The 13,999-nt window shown below is 41.5% G+C and overlaps 1 protein-coding gene across 2 annotated transcripts in view; it reads left to right on the plus strand.

The window, feature by feature from the left end:
* The window catches only part of DOCK1 (dedicator of cytokinesis 1), a 530,876-nt gene that overhangs the window by 359,609 nt on the left and 157,268 nt on the right, over window positions 1-13,999 (plus strand). For both annotated transcript variants that reach the window (XM_056850272.1, XM_056850273.1), the window contains 2 exons: window positions 9,196-9,274; window positions 12,013-12,113. In XM_056850272.1, the coding sequence (XP_056706250.1) occupies window positions 9,196-9,274; window positions 12,013-12,113 (180 nt within the window). The remainder of the gene's footprint in view (window positions 1-9,195; window positions 9,275-12,012; window positions 12,114-13,999) is intronic.

Here is a 13,999-nt window from a genome sequence, read left to right on the forward strand (position 1 = left end):
CGTTATTTATGGGGCTTGTACAGGAGACCCTAGTCAAATGAATGGGGGTTATACTGCGATAATGCTTGGCGGATTGCTTCATTTTATGTATAAAACCTTAATAGAACAACACATCAGTAGCAGGAAACAAGCAATTTGCTTGCTTGGATATGAATGAAATTGTATATATTTCAATAATTTAATAAATGATATTGTTGGCAAAAGTTGGTGGCATGGCATCTGGCCCTTTCCTTCATGAGAGGGAGGGCATCTTGGCCATCTTCTGGGCATGGAGTAGGGGTCACTAGGGGTGTGGGGGGAAGGTAGTTGTGAATTTCCTGCATTGTACAGGGGGTTGGACTAGATGACCCTGGTGGTCCCTTCCAACTCTATGATTCTGTGACTCCAAACTTTGCTACTTTGCTGTCCAGGATCACTTTAACCTCTCTCCTTTACTTTCTGAAGAAGATGTTATGTCTAACTTTAAAATGTGACAGCTATTGTTCGATGCAAAAGGAAGATTACCTAAAGCTTCAGGAAGGTTTTTCTCTTTCTTGGCGTTAGTGATCCATTTTCAGCAATGTCAGCAACACAAGTACTCGCAGATCAACAAAGCAGAACCGATTACAAAGCTGTATTGCTATTTTCCATTACGCTGCTGTTGACAGGCAAGGGACACTGTTTTTATGTTTCTCTTTCTAAGTTTCTCCTCTCATTTATATGATATGAAACATTTGTGTCTTTCAACATTGACTCTTTGGTAAATATTGGTTCCTAATCAAGAACAACAAAAGCAATGGGATCAGAGGCTGAAACCCAAAATCGCTTCATCTAATGTTTTTGCTCCCAAATTGGCACCTCAAGTATCATAATTAATTTTACCTTTTCAGTTAGGAACAAAGAAGGGGCCGCTAGGGGGAAATGGGCTGCTGTAGAGGTATAGCTAATTTCTGACCTTAACACAAATGAAGAAGTGTAAGCCTGTGTTGTTGTTTTTTACACCACTGTGGTATGCAACAAATTGTTTCTTTGAAAAAGTATCCGCCATGAGTATTTTGTAGGGTTACTAACCTCCAGGTGATAGCTGGAGATCTCCTGCTATTACAATTGATCTCCAGCCGATAGAGATCAGTTCACCTGGAAAAAATGGCCAATTGGTCTCTATGGCATTGAAGTCCTTCCCCTCCCCAAACCCTGCCCTCCTCAGGCTCTGTCCCAAAAAACTTCCTGCTGGTGGCGAAGAGGGACCTGGCAACCCTAGCATTTTGTGATGGATATTTCAGAAAGTTTAAAAACTTTATAACAAGGTGCTATAGTTTTTCCACTTTAAAACCGCAGACTAAAAGATGTCACAAAGATGACATTATAACTAATTGCAGTGGATAATAAATATGCAAAATTTAGCTGAAGCATGCATCTGAAGAAGCCTTATAAGCAGTGAATTGTGGGTATCTCTGGTAACTTTTAATGTACAAGCTATGGAATTGTCAGCAGAAAGCAAGAAATTCCCTTGACAGGCTCTGTAAAGTACTTGAAACATAGCATTTTTCTCCGGCCCAGTGTAGCTCTCACCTGCTGTGGGGTTTTTTTGTTTTAAAAAAATTGCTTTCGGTGCATAGTTTTCCAGTTATTTTTAGTTCAAAAATTATCCCCCATTGATTTTACTACTCTTGGCGATTAACATAGTGTTCCAAAGCAGGATACTCATTCAAAGCATTTTCAGGCTTCAGTTCAAACACCTCAAAACAGAACGGAATCTAATATGTAGTGGTGATCTCGGCACCCAGAGGACAGATTTTAAAATTCACCATGGGACCATAGGGGAGATTTTTCTACAAATCTGGGGCAATCCTCAGATTTGCAGAAATATCTGAAAACTAAAGAAAAAAGTGAGGACAAAGAAAAATGGCTCAGGAGAAGAAGGGATCTGCCGTGGCTGTTGCCAAGAGAGGTAGAAGAAGGCAGGGGCAAAGGTGACTGTGGCCAGTGGCAAGAAAAGGAAGGTGAGCAGGTGCTGTTGGCAACTGAGAGGGGGAAGAGGTAGAAGTGGCATTCCATTGTCCTGTAAGTTTAATATGGACAGTAATTTGTCAGAAATTGCCCCAGCTTTGTATTTCCTGCATAGCGTAGGGGATTAGATGAAATGGCCCACAAGACCCCCTTCGATGTTAGGATTCCCTTTAAAAAGCAAGATCCCAGCTGGTGGTTGCTGTTGGAATAGGATTGCCAGGTCTCTCTGCTCCACCTGCGGGAGCTTTGCGGGGGCGTGGGGGGGGCTTACATCACTTCCTGCTTTAGCTTGAAGCGGCGCAGACACTCTAGCAATCTCTGACTAAACTCTGTGGTTTCTATGGAGTTTAAGCAGAGATTGCTAGAGCGTCTGCGTCGCATGCCTCCCCCTCTGCCTGGCCCTCTTTTGCCCACCAAACAGCTGAGGGTCGATGGCCAGCCCTGTGGGTTGGCGGGCTTTTGCCATGTTGGCAGTTGGCAAGCCTATGTTGGAACCAGTTCCTACAGTCGATGTTTTGGTAGTGATATGCCTCAATTACCTTCAGTTGCCCAATAAAGTAATTCAGGAGAGGTTATCAGGATTAAACGATTCTTTTATTGGACCAATAAAAGAGAAGCGTGTGTGGAGATGCCCTTAAAAGCGTCAGAGCATTCCCACCCAGAACAAAGAAAGACATTGTGCTTTATAGACTTTAGGATGGAGGGCAGTAATCAGAATTACGTATAACATCAAAGCCAATACACATTAGATTCGCGCGTGTGTGTGTGTGTGTATACAACCATTAGCATATCCTATTAGTGTGGTCTTGAGGCATTTACTTAGATGGCTATATGATCTCTAATGAAGAAACGAAACTTAACATTCTTATCTGACACTCCTGGTGTCTTAAATCACTGGGCTGGGCCTTGTTAAGGGGGCTAGCTGTACCAGCCGAGCAAGGATGATCTCACTGGCACCTGATTAGCAATGGCTGCCAGCTTATGCTAACCCAGTGATCACACACTAGTGAATCTGAACCAAAGATTAATTCTTTACCCCTTATACATGGGGCATATGCCTACATATGTATGCAGAATATATATATATATATATGCCTGATGCTATGCTCTTATACCTGAGCATAGCACCTTATAAACCTGTGAGTATTCATACATGTGAAAGAATATATGTTTTCCCATAAATGAAGTTTATAGGCACTTCAATAGTGCCCATGGAATGAAATGCTTTCACCAGCTTTCAGCAGTTGGCACTAGCTGCAGCCCCTCTCTGCCCTGCAACTGTGCAAAATATGCCAATGAGACTGCTAAGTGGGGCCTATCATTTGGAGCATACATCACTGGTGTTAGAAGATCTTCACTGGCCACCTCCCCCCAGCCCAAGTACAATTCCAGGTGTTGTTTTGGTCATAAAAAGAGCTTGGGGCCAGGGAGAGACAATTTTCTACCATATGAAACTGCCTAAACTTTAAGATCTGTTTCAGAGGCTCTTCTTATGTGCCTCCAGCTTCAGGCATCAGGTGGTAACAAAGCAGAGGAGCTTTTCAGTAGTGGGAAATCCATTTGGAGATTTTAAAAACATTCATGGAATCAAGTTGACTATGATGTCAAGGCACTAGTGTTTGGTGTGGCATCACGCCTTGCTATGTGATGACCGTCATCTGATGAGGCAGGGATTGAAGCCCGCCCTCAGTGAGTTAAAAGTTGATTTGGTACAGCGCAATCCTGTTCATGTGTCCAGACTTCTTACGGTATTTGCTTTTAGCTTCGCTGACACACACAAACCCACTTGCCACGTTAAGGTGTGCATGGGGTGATGGTGGAGAATTACCCTTGATTTAATCATCTTCCCAACAGGTGAAGCAACGTTCGGGTATTTCATTATTTTCAGCTTCTTGGTGTGGTGGGTAAAATGTGGGAATGGGACATTTGAGACCTAGGTTTGAATCTCCACTCTGCCATGAAAGCTAGCTTGCTGACTTGGGCCAGTCACACACACTCCGCCTATTTCAGAGGGTTGTTGTAAAGATAAAATGGAGGAGAGGAAAATAATGTAAGCTGCTTTGAGTCTCCATTGGAGAGTAAGGTGGGTTATAAAGGGGGAAAAAATTAAGCAAAATGAAAAAGGACACCCCCCCTAGACAAATGACTGACTTGCCAACCTTGCCAGCATTCAGACTGTTTTATTCATCAAGTCTTTTTGAGAACAGACCAGTGAGTTTTAGTGCTTTATGATTTACTGATTGTTGGCTTGTTGATCACTATCTGCTGATTTAGCGGGGGGGGGGGGAGGCTGTTATATTCAGTTCTGTAGTTTTGATCATCTTTCTTAGTGTGTTTAATTATGGATTTATAATTTCATGGCAGCTTTAATCTGTGAGCTGCTTTGGAGACTTTTAAGAGAAGATGATTATAAATATTTAAAATAAGTAAAATTACACACTCGCATTTTGTCAGATACTTTGTGCATTGTTGCATATTAAGATCCACAACGGATGATCTTATGCATTATTTGGGAGTGCCTGATGCTATAGTACTCTTGAAACTAAGCAGGGGTGGACCTAACCAGTACCCAGATAGGAGACTAGGAACTCCCATGTAAGCTGCTTGAGCTTTCTGAGGAAGATTGAGTCAAACAGAGCTATCCTAAAAGGGGTGGGGGAAGGCTTCTGGAGGCGGTGTGTCCCCAGAGCCAGCATAGATGCCACTTGTGGCTTGACAATGGGCATTTATGCCGCCGACGGGCCACTTATGCCGGCGCCGGGGAGTGGCGCAGCAGTGCTGTGCTCGGGTGCTGGAGCTGCTGCAGCAGCATTTTTCTGGCGCAAGGGATAATGCCGGCGCCAAGGGTGGCATTCCCAGGGGCGAGGCTGACTTTAGTCAGTCCCCTACGCCCTTTCATCCCAGGAATGCCCCCTTTTGCAGGGGTGTACTTGCGCCTGCAAAAACCATGACGTAGCCCCATGTAACTCAATGGGGCAGTTATACAGGGTTTCGGGGGGAAATACATTTTCCCCTTTTGTACCGTATCACCAAGCCACTCAGGAGGCGGTGGGGCAGCGCTGACCCCAAGCCCATCATAAATACCCCTCCCCTTAGGATTGCGCTGTAAGTCCAATAAGTAAGCATTCTAACAAAATATCCTGAATTGGACAAAACATTAACCTGATGGTAACTGGGATTGCCAACTGACAGCTCCATCTATAAACCCCACTTAAATCAGTTTAAATGGTTAGGCTGTATTATCTGTAGCTTTTTTAAAAAAACCTTGTGTTAGGATTTCAACAGTTTCCAATCCCAAGCAAAAATTCAAGATGTAGATGCATGGAAAAATTAGCTTCAGCCAACCATGAAAGATTGCACACCTGCTGTGAACATGCAAGAAGCGGATCATTACAGTATTTATGACGCTAAAGACATGATTAGCCACAGGGGGTCAGTTTTTTTTCCTAATCAGTAGTCTCAATGACAATGAACTTAGAATTTATATATGCAAGCTGAGTAGGAGTGATATTTTGGAATGTTGTTCTTCCCACTGTATCCCTATACCCTCTCTGAAAAGCCCCTTAGGATTAAATATGTGCATGGAGGGGTTACAGCCAGAAGGGGAAATAAGCAGACCTTGTGCAGCTAATGTGTGGCTTCTCATATCCTTCTCCTGACAGCAGGTGTCCATGTACCACATAGTTCCTGAGAGGTTCCCATCTCTCAGGAGCAGCTTTGGGGAGCTGTAGTACTAGGGAGAGATAGCAAAAATCCCTTCTGTCAAGTCACTCCATTTATGGTCTAAGAGGATCCAGCCTGTAATCTTTAGCTTCTTACCCAACAACTATCTGATTGCAGGCTTTCTTCTTGCTCTGTAGAACACCTTTGCCTCTGCTTTCTTAAAATTAACTCATCTATTATTTATAGCACATGCGTACTTATCAGCTTCTACCTTGTTCTCAGTTTTCTCATCTGATTTTTTTTTACCTTATGAACACACACATACATGAAGCCGCCTTATACTGAATCAGACCCTTGGTCCATCAAAGTCAGTATTGTCTACTCAGACTGGCAGTGGCTCTCCAGGGTCTCAGGCAGGAGTCTTTCACATCACCTACCTGCCTAGTCCCTTTAACTGGAGATGCCAGGGATTGAACCTGGGACCTTCTGCATGCCAAGCAGATGCTCTACCTCTGAGCCACAGCCCCTTCCCCAAGTCAGTATTGTCTACTCAGACCAGCAGCTGCCCTCCAGGGTCTCAGGCAGAGGTCTTTCACATCACCTACTTGTCTAGTCCCTTTAACTGGAGATGCCGGGGATTGAACCTGGGACCTTCTGCATGCCAAGCAGATACTCTACCACTGAGCTATGGCCCTTCCCCTTATGTAAATTACAAAATTATTACATTATGTTGTATATGTAAACAAACTGATATTCATCCATCATAGGATTTGCCATTGCATCTCGAGCAAAATAGAACCCACTCTTACAGAGGTGATCAACAATATTTTGGGATGAGGCTTACATATTTAGCAAACCAAAATATTTGTAGTTACTTCCCCCCCATGCTATTTTATACATTTATCTATTTATATTCCACATTTATCCCAATGGAGAATTATAACACCACAAACACACCCATCCTCCATTTTATCCTCACAGCATTATACCTGTGAGGTAGTTTAGGCTGTGGGAGAGTGACTGGCTCAGGGGTTACCCAGCAAGCTATCATGTCAGAATGGGTATTCCAACCTGGGTCTCCCAGATCCTAGAGCAACACTCTAACATTACACCAAGACATCTTTCATGGCAGTGGTCACTGCTGAGGGAGAACTTCAAGGGATTCCTACACTACCGCAAGCTTGGAAAGAGATAGGAAAAGAACTTTGGTACATACAGAAAACTAGGAATAAAAGGGGTTCTAAGTTCTTTGTGAGAGATCGCAGGCAGTATCCATTGCAGACATTCCTATCCCAAAGGGTTGAGTCCTGCATGCTGCCCAGCCTTGCTCCAGAATGACACAAAACAGGTTATTTGCAAGTAAACCACAGTCATGAATAATCAAGGTGGCAGGAGAGTCAAAGCAGCTAAACCATGTAAGTGCTTAGTGCCCTGACTAGCAGGGTCTGAAACAGGTAAGATGCCTAATTCAGTGGTGCTCCTCTGCCCTGCTTGACCCATACTTTAGCTTGCCATATCACCAGGCTGTTGATTTTGCCTGCTGACTACAATGTCCAGTCCAATGGGTGAGACTTGAAACTTGTTATGAATTCATCACCTAGTGACCTTCTATGGCAGAGTAGTGATTTAAACCTGGTTCTCCCAGACCCTAGCATGAAGCTCTAACCACTTCACCACACTGGCTTTTTTTTTTTTAGGGTGGCTGCTGTTGAACAGTAGCAAGCAGCCAGGCCTAGGTGAATCATGTCAGTCAGATAGTAGCAGGTAGACTGGTGGTTGTTGCCAGGTCTGGTCCAACGAGTCCTCCCTCAAAGGCCAGACAACCCTGATAAGGGCCCTGCCCATACCCTCTGCCTTTTACTGACAAAAACAGGATAGAATGCTGTGGTTGCCTATCAACAGCAATTGAAGGCTTCGGTTTCTTAAGGCTACAGGTGCTCCTTTTACCATTTTGGGTTTTTTCACACACACCCCAATGTTTTATTGTTTTGTTTTTAAGATACATTTTTTTCTGAAAAATTGGGGCATCTCAGATTTGTAGAAAGATCAGTCTTGGCCGTTCACAGCTCCAATCACCAGATTTAAGTATCCTCAGATTTAGCCGACTTGGCTATTAGTATAGAGATTGCTTAATTTTATGAATGAATAATCTATTTACAATAAACTTGTATTGGAGTAAAAAGAGGGAGTTAAACCATATATAATAGAAGAATGTTGGGAGTGTATTTATATACTTACATCCATAAAAGAAAAATCAATAGCAGAGAAGAATAGATAAGAAACATTTTACTATGCTATGGGTTTGTCCTAAAGTGCCTAGTGATCCTTGACTCTTCTGTAAAAGAGCTGTTAAGATTCCATATGTCCTCAGTTTCTAGTCTTCCTTTTATTGCTCAATGTTGAAATGTATTATGAGTAATTAAGTTTGTTATCTGTGTCCTAATGTGATCTCCTCTTGCACAGATTACTATTGTGCGAAAAGAGAGAGGTCATTTAGAAAGAGTCCTGAGTCTGCCCTTTATTACTGCAGTGCTTTCAAAGATAATGGCCCAGACCTCCAATTTCTATTCAAAGGACATGTCAGTTTACCAAGGCATTAGCTGACATGCTAATAACACCAATTAAACAATTTGCCTCTGAGACACTTGCCCCAGAAGCAGAGATCTGGGCACTAAAGATTATGTTTTACTGTTGTTGGGATGAGAATATAGAATTTTCTTTATAACATCTGCTTGGAGATTCTTATATTTATACCAAATATAATCCGCGCTTCTCTCTTTTTAATGAGCTAATACATATCTTAAAAGGTAAAGGCCCCCTGTGCAAGCACTGGGTCATTCCTGACCCATGGGGTGACGTCACATCCCGACTTTTACTAGGCAGACTTTGTTTGTGGGGTGGTTTGCCAGTGCCTTCCCCAGTCATCTTCCCTTTACCCCCAGCAAGCTGGGTACTCATTTTACCGACCTCGGAAGGCTGGAAGGCTGAGTCAACCTTGAGCTGGCTACCTGAAACCGACTCCCGTCGGGATCAAACTCAGGTTGTGAGCAGAGCTTGGTTTGCAGTACTGCTGCTTACCACTCTGTGCCATGGAGTTCCTACATATCTTAAAAGGCTATGTAAATTATAAGTTTCTTTCCATTGTTCATCAGCTGCTGATTGTATTTATTTAAGTATATAACAGTAAAGCATGAATATTAGTACATGTAGCTTCATAAAGCAAATATTTTTTTTGTTTTTCAGTAAATGGAATAGCTAATGATCTTTTGATAGTCTCATGGTACTATTTAAAAGAAGTGATTTCATCCAAAGAACTGGTTGTGCTGTTGTTATTCTGCGTATGCTAATTTTCTTGATTAATTTTGAGAACATCTGCATATAATTCCTGCATGTTTAATGATAGTGAGATCACACTGCTTTTCAAATCACTGCAGTAGATTTTACTTTCTAGACAGTCTGGGATTTATATCTAATTGGGATGCTAAACTTATAAAGGTACAAAGCCTAAGTGTGTAATTACGTAATTTTCTCTTGATCTTTCAGAGTCTTCCTACGAGCAATTAATCAGTATGCAGATATGCTAAACAAAAAATTTCTTGATCAAGCCAACTTTGAGCTACAGGTAAGTAGTGTGAATATTGTTTCCTCTGCTCTTTGCTGATTTGTTTGTTTAAGTTGTCTTCCTTTCCAAACCTGTAACTTTGTATCTCTTACTTGTGTTATTTTTAATTGGTTACTGAATTTGCTGCTCAAGCTTTCAGTATAGGGTTGCCAGGTCCCTCTTTGCCACCAGTGGGAGATTTTTGGGGCGGAGCCTGAGGAGGGTTGGGTTTGGGGAGGGGAGGGACTTGAATGCCATAGAGTTCAATTGCCAAAGCGGCCATTTTTCTCCAGGCGATCTGATCTCTATTGGCTGGAGATCAGTTGAATTAGCAGGACATCTCCTGCTACTACCTGGCAGTTGGCAACCCTATTTCAGTAGGTTACTGGCACGACTGGCAGCCTATTCCAGAGCATTTTGGTAGCCGGGGATGGCATGGCCGAGGCGCCACCGTGGCACCTCTAAAAAAGTACCCTGGCCTCCGAAAGGCTGCAAAAAGCCTTTTTAAAGTTAAAAAAGAAAAAATGGGGGCATTTCCCCCCATTGTGAACAAAAAAAACCTGGCGCAGCAACGCTGTTCCTGGAGGAACTGTGGAAGCTGACTAACGTCAGCTCTGCCCTCGGGAACTCCCCCCCCCCACACACGCCAGTGCCGCATGTCTCTTCTGGGATTTACGGCCTGGAGAGACTGCACCTCCAGGGGAGCGGTGTGCAGCTCTGCGGTGCTCAGGCACCAACGGAACTGCCCCCACCGCCAGCATAAGTACCTCTTATCACAGAACTGCCCCCGCCACCTCCTAAACCCAATCGCCCTCAACCTCAGGAATGAGCCCTAAGTGCTGTAGGATCTGGATAAAAGCAGAATCCAGAGCTCACACACATAGCTCCCTTAAACAAGTAAACTGACACTTTGGTCCCCTAAGCTTTAAGGACCTGTTTTGTTTAGCTTGTGGTCTAGTCAAAATTGAATGTGTATAAGGAATAGGCAGAAAATGTCTAGAGGGTGTGTCACAAACATGGGGCAAAGTTTTCTCAAGTAGAGGGAGTCTATAGAGACTTAGCAGTTAAGAACTTACTTCCTGTTCTTTATGACTGGGCAGAAGTAGAAAAGGAATACACTCCACTGGCATCTTCCTTGTGTTTATCTATTGTTTCTATGCACACATATGTACTAGCATGTGTACACAAGCATAGAACCTGTAAGATGGCAATGGAGAGAAGCTGCTCTCTCTTTCTTCCATGCTTTTTTTTTTGTCAGTTTAGGTTGTTTTGATCTTGTTTTGCTCAAGATCATGTCAGTCCTGCCTCCTATGGAGCAATGCAAAAACAGGTGGAGAAAAAGGCTAGGGCAAATCTGCAGATAGCAAAATCTTGAGTGTTTCACTGTTAGAACAATGTGAGTTTCAGAAAGTATAAGCTATTCACTTAGGCCTACTGGGTTATGGATGGTTCCTTGGCTTGTTGGGATAAGGAAGTTCCTCCCTTTAGATTGAACCAGGTGATGGTTCATAAGCTAAATCCCTTCACCTGCCACCTCTCAGGTTGCAGTGAGTTGTATTTCTGAGACACAGGGAAATTCAAATATTGGCCTAATTGGAAGCTGGCAGCATTTTTTTTAGATGAAGACCTTCCATCTATGGTCATGAGGAGATCCTTGGTTCCCATCTTGGAGAAATGAAATTATCATTAGTGGACAAAGACTGTGCTCTGACAAGGAGAGAAATGACTCAGAAATGTTATGAAGTTTGATCTGAGGTAAAATTGATGGGCTAGTCTTTGGTGACCAGTGCCATCTCTGGAGTGCTTCTCAGGACACAGTTTACAAAAGTACCTCAATGTGACACTCATCCCTGAATGGCTGATGAATCATTCTATGGATGGAGAAATCTGGTAGTATGAATCTGTCATAAATATTACTGTTACAAGAAATAACCTTGAAGTGTACCTGTTTATCATAGATCTTTAGTCACTTGCTGAGTTTTGATGCTGCTATTTTTCATGATGAAAATTATTGATAGCTACATCTTAAAAAGTTAAAAGTATTCATTAAAAAATATATATAGTTGAGTAACACTAATATTTGTCCTTGATTCTGATTTTATTCAAATCCTACAGCACTTAGTCATGCTAGCAACCTACTGAGAGCTTGAGTGTTCTAATTAATTTGCATACAAATTTATCTTTAGTCTCAATCAAGCAAAAATAGGATCGCTTCCTGTTTATTTGGCATGGCATATTCCAAAATCTCTCTGCTGTGTTTCACCAAAACTAAATTCTGTGGCTACACTTTATATCTTTTATACTGTGTGCATTTGTTGGATATCTGTAGAACCAGGAAGAGCAGCCCTTCACATTTGTTCCTCAGCCTACTGTTGAGAAATTTTCTTTGAGTAATTTTCTCTGACATTATGTGCAACATAAATAGACCTGCATGAATTTCTCATTCCCTTTTGCTTGAATCTTCAGAAAATCTTTGGTTTCAATATTTGTGCAGCTGTGCCAGCTTGTTTAATGATAGGGTTGCCACTTCCAGGTTGGGAAATACCTGGAGATTTGGGGGTGGAGCCTGCCAACCACCTGGAGGTTGGCAACCCTATTTAATGAGAACTGCATGCGATGCCTCAATTTGCAAAGTTCCTAGCAAGAATGAAAAAAGTTTGGTGTCTTCCTTAGATACGTATTATTTTTTCAGAAGTGTGTTAAGATATCCCAACATTTTAATACTGACTAATAATTCTTGTGCTGCTTGTGACTTGCAGCTTTGGAACAACTATTTTCACCTTGCTGTCGCTTTTCTTACCCAAGAATCACTACAACTTGAGAACTTTTCAAGTACTAAAAGAGCCAAAATACTTAACAAGTAAGTTGCTTTCTAAGTATAAAATCATGAACAAGAACTTGAGCATTGATTAACATAATATTATTTTAGCTGCTTTAGAAAATTCCAGACCTATTGAGTTGCAATCATAGTATGATGAAAGGTTAGTCTGGAAACCATGAATCAAGTATTTACCCTATTCTTTCGACTCGACTCAAGATCCAAAATTATAGGATGAAGCAAATGTTTATCTGACAATATATTCATGGAATCAAGGCGTTTCAGAATTAAAGTATTAGAAAACTCTACTTTTAAAGCCACTTTAGGTTTGTGCTTCTTGTAATCTTATTACATAAGTGTTATTAATGCCTTAATTCTTAAAGGCCTTTTGTAACTAATCTTCATAACGGTATGGTTTTGTTATATCTATAAAGAATGTTTTATTGTATAGCCAAATTCTTTTACCAGTTCTTGGTTAAAAGGGATTCACTCACATGCTTTGGACAGGGAATATTTGCACTTCATTCTAAATTTCATAGCCAATAAAAGCTGTCCAGAGAATATTATTATTATTTATAACATCTCTATGTGGCTTTCCCATCAATTCAGGATCCTCAATGCTACAGACATTAAACCATTTCAAACATTAAAAAGAAGTTAAAACACACACACACATATATAAATTTAAAACAATGAAATAAAACATACTGTAAATACAAAATATAAATGCATAAAACACACACAAACAAAGAGGAGGGCACATAAGAGTTAGTGGGGGAATTTCAAACAAAACAAAAAAAGTCTTCACCCACTGGTGAAAGACAATGATAGAGCAGTTATCAAGACCATCTACACAGCTACAAGAACATTGGACCTGGCCTTTATAGTTTGGAGAGGCTCTACAGTGCAGTGGAAGAGCACAGGCCTTATATACAGAAATCTCCCAGGTCTAATCCCTGCCATTTTCAGTTAAAACAAGTCTCTGTAGAATGACTAGTAAAGACCTCTTACCAAAGACACTGGAAAGCTGCTGCCAGCCAGAATATTTATTTATTGTAGTTCTTTTATTTGAACCACTTCTGTTCGTCTTTTCCACCCAAATAGGATCCCCAAGGAGGTGAACATTAAAACATTAAAGCAGCATAAAATAAGATGTATAAAATGATGTTCAAAGAGAGAGAGAGATGTTCAAGCTGGATTCAGAAAAGGAAGAGGCACTTGTCATATTACCAATTTATGCTGGTTACCAGAACATATGAGAGAATTTCAGAAGAAAATCTGTTTGTGTTTCATAGATTACAGCAAAGTTTCCTCTGTGTGGATCATGAAAAGCTATGGTTGGTTTTGGAGGAAATGGGTGTGTCACAACATCTGATGTGCAACCTATTCTCTAGACAAGAGGCTGCTATCAGGACAGAATATGGAGAAACCGAAGGGTTTCCAGTTGGCAAAGATGTCAGACAAGGGATGTATTTTATCTGCCTGTTTAATCTGTATGCAGATCATAAGGAAAGATTTAGATGAAGGTGGAGTGAAAATTGGCATGAAAATTGGTGGAAGGAACATTAACAATTTTAGATATTCAGATGACACTACATTACTGGCAGAAAATAGTGAGGACATGACACGACTACTGCTGAAATTTAAAGCAGAGAATGCCAAAGCAGGATTACAACTGAACATCAAGAAGACAAAAGTAATGACTACTGAGGAATTACACAACAAGGTTGATGATGAAAAAATTGCAGTTGTTAAAGATTTTCTATTTCTTGGCTCCATCAGATTGAAACTGGGAAGGGCGGCCATGAAATAGATTCTTAAGTGTAAGGATGTGTCACTGGGGACCAAGACCAAGATAATTCATGCTATAGAATTCCCCATTACTATGTATGGATGTGGAAGTTGGACAATGAAGAAAGCTGACTGGA

This window comes from Euleptes europaea, chromosome 5, assembly GCF_029931775.1.
Source record: "Euleptes europaea isolate rEulEur1 chromosome 5, rEulEur1.hap1, whole genome shotgun sequence".
Classification (NCBI taxonomy): domain Eukaryota; kingdom Metazoa; phylum Chordata; class Lepidosauria; order Squamata; family Sphaerodactylidae; genus Euleptes; species Euleptes europaea.